The sequence below is a fragment of the Sodiomyces alkalinus genome (assembly GCF_003711515.1).
Source record: "Sodiomyces alkalinus F11 unplaced genomic scaffold SODALscaffold_7, whole genome shotgun sequence".
In the NCBI taxonomy this organism is placed as follows: Eukaryota; Fungi; Ascomycota; class Sordariomycetes; order Glomerellales; family Plectosphaerellaceae; genus Sodiomyces; species Sodiomyces alkalinus.
The window spans coordinates 2,378,898-2,384,486 of NW_021167085.1; the positions used below are offsets into that span (position 1 = coordinate 2,378,898).

Below are 5,589 nucleotides of genomic sequence, written 5' to 3' on the forward strand. Positions count from 1 at the left end.
GGGGGGGGAAGCCAGTGATTGTAGACATATCCACCTCCCTCGACACCATAGCTTCGGTTCTCTCGTTCTCCCTCCGGACCCCTATCTGCCGAAAAAAGAAAAAAAAGAAAAAAAAAAGGACTCGCGAATGCGTCCCCGCCTTAGCGTTGCTGCCTTTGCAATCTCGACATCTCATTCGAGTACAGAATTTTGAACCCGTTGCAAAGACCACGCATGTCCGGATACCGGTTCTTCATCAACTCGTAGCCCTCGTTCATAACCTTGACGGACAGGGCATTGATGCGCGCCGTCTTGGTCGCCTTGAAGCACAGCCAGAAGTAGCCCGGATGCTTCGGGTTGATGCAGAACGCGTATGCCGAGCGGTTCGGGTTGGCATCCACGTAGGTTGTGAGCCATTTCTCTGTGGCACGAGTTAGAGATTCAGTCCAAGCATATTTGAGAAGCAAAAAATGATAGGAGGAAAAAAAAAAGAGAGAGAGAAGGAAGAAAAAGGGGGGAGGGGGGCAAAAATACGTACCGACATCCGCCCGTGACCGATTTTCATACTTCTCATGCTGTGTCATCTCGGCCACCTTCCTGACCATGCCCTCGATGTACTCTCGGATCAGTTCATCGATATCCCTGAAGGTCTTGCTGCCGACACGCAGCAGCTTGCCGAGGGAAAAGTCGTTCGCTTTCTGCAGTTCGAGCACGTCGACGTGTTGGAACACGCCGTCCGCCACCTTCCACGTGATGGCCAGGTGGTCGTTCCCCTTGGACGAAGGCCGAATCACCATCTCGCCGACCGGTTGCGTCCCGAGCCACTGCTCCGCCTCCATGCCATTGAACGGCTTGAAGAGACGGTGGTTGATGACGCGCTGCGTCCGTCCCGTGGTTTTGTCCTTCTCCCGGAGTTCGTCTCGATCCTCCGCTTCGAGTGCCTCGTCCCACTGACCCTTAGGGTGTAGTACGGGCCTCCGGTACCCGGCCTTGATATCTCTCTCCCGGGCGGAGAGTTTGGCTAGGAACGTCTGGCTGTTAACCTCGAGAATCTTCGCCTGAACCGTCTGCCCCGTCGAAAGGACGTGCCGGACGCTCTCGCCGTTCGGCCCGTCGTGCGCGTCGATGCGGCCCTCGATGCCGCAGTCCAGCTTGACGATGGCAAACTCGTCCTTTACCACGCGGACGTTGACAGGGACGATCATGCCCTCCGCGAGTGATTGTTTGGTCTCGCCCGTGAACATGGTGAAGACCTCGTCCTGCGTCATCGCAACGAAGTTCCTCCGCAGTTCTTCGTACGGGGCTTGAAGCTCGGCCCGGATGGTCTCCAACGTCGCCCGCTTCTTCTGACTGTACTTGTCCTCCAGTTGCTGCGCGTACTCCTCCAGGATGAGCTCGTTAACCTTCTCCTGCGCGTCGTCCCGGAAGAGCTTGCGCACAATGGCGCCAGGCCCGTTGAGGTCGGTCTCCCCCTTGACGTCCTCTTCGTCGAGCTCGAGCGCGTCCGCTGCCATTTTGCGACCCAGCTCGTAATCCTCTGGATGCACGCGGGTGTTGTCGAGGGGATCCGATGCAGGGTTAGCTGCCTCGTACTCGATGTACAGGAAGCTGGCGCAGTTGTTCCAGACCCTGGGGCCGACGACGGGCAACTTGCCACTGTCGGGGTCTCCTACCAGTTCGTCTCGGCTCGTTACCGACCCACCGTTGGCGCCGATGGCCTTGAGCACGCTGGTGGCCTTGCGGGGCCCCAGACCCGCGACGTATGGGAGCAGGTTGGCCGTGTAGGCGTCGCCGACGGCTTCGTTAATCTCGACACCACATAGGTTCACCATGTCGACCATGGCTGACTCGAGATGCTTCAGCAGCTTATCCTGGGGCAGGAGATGCTGGCAAGGGTGGAACACGAGAGAGGCGACGTCCTTGCCAAGCGCGGCATACTCCTTCAGCGGGTTTTGCATGAACCGGGCCAAGGCGATGCAGTACCGAGTCAGCGAGACGAGCGTCGGGTGTTCGGCCAACGCACGCGGGCTGTCCTTGTACAACCGCGCCACCTGGTCGTTGACGACGATGACGTCGAGCAGCTCGGCCCGGTACTCCTCCGTCTCGGGGTCTTCAAACTCGGGCCCCATCAACCCCTGCTCGCTTACAAGGTTCTGCAGATCGCGGACCAGTTTGTGCGCTTCGGCCGTCCACCCGCTCACGCCGATAACGTCCGGTCTCCGCCGCTGCACTAAATCGACAAACTCCTGCCGGGACGCGTCGTCCCGGGAAAGCCTCTCCAGCTTGCCGTGGTCGCTGAAACGGCCGTCTTCGTCGACCCACGCCCAGTAGGTCGTGTCTCGGGCCGGGTCGCCCATGCCGGTCGAGAGGGTGAGGACGCGGGGCGTCGTGCCCAGGACCATCCCCTTGGGTTTGTACGGCGCTTGGTCGATCTTCTTGGAGTACTCTTCCCTGCAAGTGGCCAAGACCTCCTCCTGGCATGCTGTCCGTACCGACTCCTTGACACCCTTGGCGACAATCTTGAGGAGGCGTGGGATGACCAGATCGAGGACCTTCTGGCGTTCTTCGTTCCACCGATCCGCCAGCTCGCTGTAGTTGTCGGAGAGGAACTCTTGTCGTAGCGAGCGCTTGAAGCTGTCTTCGTTCTGCATGGTCACGCGCACCTCAATGAGCCCTTCCTCCTCGGCCTTCATCATCTTAAGGAACAAGTGCGGTCGTCGGGCCATGTCGGAGAAGGACTGGTTTACGAGGTACTTGACCTCAAAGAACGGGTGTGACTCGTCGATTTTGCGCAAGCCCTTCTCGGTACGACGGCAGCTGATGTCCCCCATTTCGTAGAAGTTGCCCCTGAAATGCTTTCGCATCCGCGGACTCATAAACAGCTCTTCGGCGTACATCTGCCGCGCCGCTTGCAGGACTGCGTCTCCGGTCGAAAAGTCCCCGTCGGTAAGTGCGTCGGCGAGATCGTCGGGCAGTTGGCTGTCGTCGTCGGCGAAGACCTTGCTGCCCTCGCGCAGCGCGTTCTGGGCCAACCGGTCCGGGGTGATGCCGTAGGCCCGGACAAAGTCGTAGACCTTGCTGTTGCGTATTCTCTCGTACAGGGCCGCCTTGGACCCGGGTCGCTTTGTCTGTTTTGAAGTGCCGTTCATCGAGGCCAGGTCCTTCAACTGCGCGCCGTACTGGAAGTGCATGTAGTCCTGGAGGTCCTGCAGCTCTTCCATGTTGGCTGCCTGGGGGATCATCTCGGCCAGAATGTGGTCCTCGACGCTCATTTCCAGTCTCAGCTTGTCGAACGACTTCTCCAGGGCGTTGCGCTTTTCCATGAGGGACCGAAACTTGATATCGAGCTCGAGGATGCGCCAGAGGTCATCCTGCGTAAGGAGCTTGTCGGCGGTGATTATGTATTCCGGAGCGTCGGGCTCACGATCGTGAGCCTCGTTGCGCTCCTTCTTGGTATGGATGAGATAGTCCTTGCGATGTTGGAAGACGAAGGGAACCTCAACGTCGTCGACGACGAAGAACTCGAGGACCTTGCCGATGGCCTTGACGAACGGGCCGTGGAGATCCGGGCGGAGCATCTTCTTGGGCCAGATATGATTCGCGATCCAACGGGCCTCCTCTTTAAATTGCTCGGCCGTGATCTGAAGGTGCTTAAACGGCTTCCGGTCGAGTTGAAAACGTTCCGGCTCGTCGGTGAAGCGGATGTCGTTATCCTCGTCGGTGAGGAGCTTCTCTTTGAGTTGAGAGGGCTCAAAGACGTCCTTGAGCTCGATGGCTTGCTCTTCGCGCTCCCGATCGACCTCCTCATCCTCCAATTGTAAAGCCCATTCGTAGTCCTCGCCGTTTCCGAAGATGGCCTCGAAATCTTCCAGGGCATCCTTGTCGAGACCCGTGGTATCGACGACGCTCGAGACGCCCTTGTCGCGGGGACGGGCAACTTCGGCGTCCTCGAGTCGTTGCATGCGCTCTTGTTCATCTTCGGGGAAGTCCTCTTCGATGAAGTCATCAAACTCGTCAGCCTGGGCACGGTAGCTCTGTCGACCGTAGTGGCGTTCGCCGGCTTCATCTTCGTCGTCGGAAAACATATCTTCGAGGCCGCGGCGTTGGGTCGGTCGGGCGCTGTCGTCTCGATGGCCCCGCTTAAGACGCTTGAATTTGGGCTAGTGGTGATGGTCAGAACGACGCCCGGTGTAGAAAGAGCCGAACGAGCAAACGGCGGTCTCGTCAGAAGACAGGTAGTAAGGCAAAACACAACATACCTCTGATGGAGCTCGTCCCTCGATTTGTTCTCCAATCAGTTCCAAGTCTTCTTCGTCTAACTGCTCTTCCTCTTCTCGGACGCGATGCTCTCTTTTTCTCTTGGATGCTCGTTCTTGGACGTCGGCCTCTTCTTCTTCCTCGTCTTCCTCTTCGTCCTCGTCAACGATGAAGCCTTCACGGATCTGTGAAACGCGTGAGTCAAGTAGATGCAGAGGGGAACGGGGTGCCCAGATGTGCTAGCAGTCAGCATAGGCAGTCAGCCCTCTTACCTTGGCGGCTTCTTCCTCATCATCGTCATCATCCTCTTCCTCGGATGAGTCTTCTAGACGGCCATTTCGAGGCCTCGGCGCCCTGGGCTCGCCATCCTCCTCTCCATAGGACTCATCCCCTTCTTCGTCATCCAGTTCAGCCTCGCCGGAGATAAGGTCTCGCATAGAGGTGCTCATATCGGGCGATGAGTAGGCGTCCTTTGCGCCGGGGTGATGGAAAATGAAGCTAAAACAATGGGAGGCGGGAAAGGGCAGGAGCTTGGAGCAGTGCAAGCGGGCCCAACGTTGCCCGTAAGTATTTTCAGAATGGAAGAAGGGTGGGGAATTGAGATGAGAAAGAGAGAATTAAAAGCCCAGAAACCGAGTTTCTCAATTCGGGCAGCGGGAAGCTTGATGGCAAAAAGGGTAGGAAGGTGGAAGATATCTTGACCAGGACGCCTTCTATTTTTTCCCCCTTCCACTGGAAAGGTTCACCAAGGCGTCGCGCTTGTCGCTGCTCAGCTCAGCAAGGCTTGCGTACGGTACGGAGACGGAGGACCCACATGTACGTACATTGTACACCTCTACCGGGGTTTAGTTGTCAGATAAAGCGTAGTCAAAATCGTCACCAAATAGGTCAAAATTAATCAAGGCAATTATGTACAATTATAACTGTCTTAGACAGTTAGGGAAACGCTACTATCGTATTTTATATAGTGCAGATTCTGTAAGCGTCTACCCGGATTATACCCTTAGTAATCCGGCCTATTACGTAACCGAAAAGACTATAGTCTATTCGATATACCCCCTAATCGCCCTAAAACGTTAATTAGGCGATTAAAGCTATTCGTAACTAGCAGATAATCTAGCTATATAATCTATTCGCTATATCCGCCCTTAAATTTATCCTCTAGGTCCTCTAAATATTCTATCCGGACTTCCTCTAGCTATTTCTGCTATAACCGTTCCCGTATATCTATCACGCCTACCTAGGACCTGAATATCTTAAATTTCTCGCCGTATAACGCCTTCGTTAATCCGTTTACTATTATTTCCGCGCTCGTAACGTACGTTACGAGTATTTACCCTTATTCCTTTACTT

At 56.1% G+C, this 5,589-nt stretch overlaps 1 protein-coding gene across 1 annotated transcript; it reads right to left on the reverse strand.

The window, feature by feature from the left end:
- Positions 1-46: 46 nt before the first annotated feature.
- On the reverse strand, positions 47-4,945 carry SODALDRAFT_334879 (transcription elongation factor SPT6). Its single transcript, XM_028612317.1, has 4 exons — positions 4,509-4,945; positions 4,239-4,421; positions 518-4,139; positions 47-400 (listed from the first exon to the last, which is right to left on the reverse strand). Exons 1-4 carry the CDS (start codon positions 4,683-4,685, stop codon positions 141-143), a joined length of 4,242 nt encoding a protein of 1,413 aa, XP_028465555.1. The 5' UTR covers positions 4,686-4,945; the 3' UTR covers positions 47-140.
- Between the last annotated feature and the right edge of the window lie 644 nt (positions 4,946-5,589).

What these genes read in the sequence shown, in the direction of transcription:
- SODALDRAFT_334879 (XM_028612317.1), bottom strand. Translation starts at nt 4,685, where the DNA reads ATGAGCACCTCTATGCGAGACCTTATCTCCGGCGAGGCTGAACTGGAT. An exon ending in ATGAGGAAGAAGCCGCCAAG is followed by an intron (nt 4,422 to 4,508) that starts GTAAGAGGGCTG and finishes CGCGTTTCACAG; the next exon opens with ATCCGTGAAGGCTTCATCGT. An exon ending in AGGGACGAGCTCCATCAGAG is followed by an intron (nt 4,140 to 4,238) that starts GTATGTTGTGTT and finishes CATCACCACTAG; the next exon opens with CCCAAATTCAAGCGTCTTAA.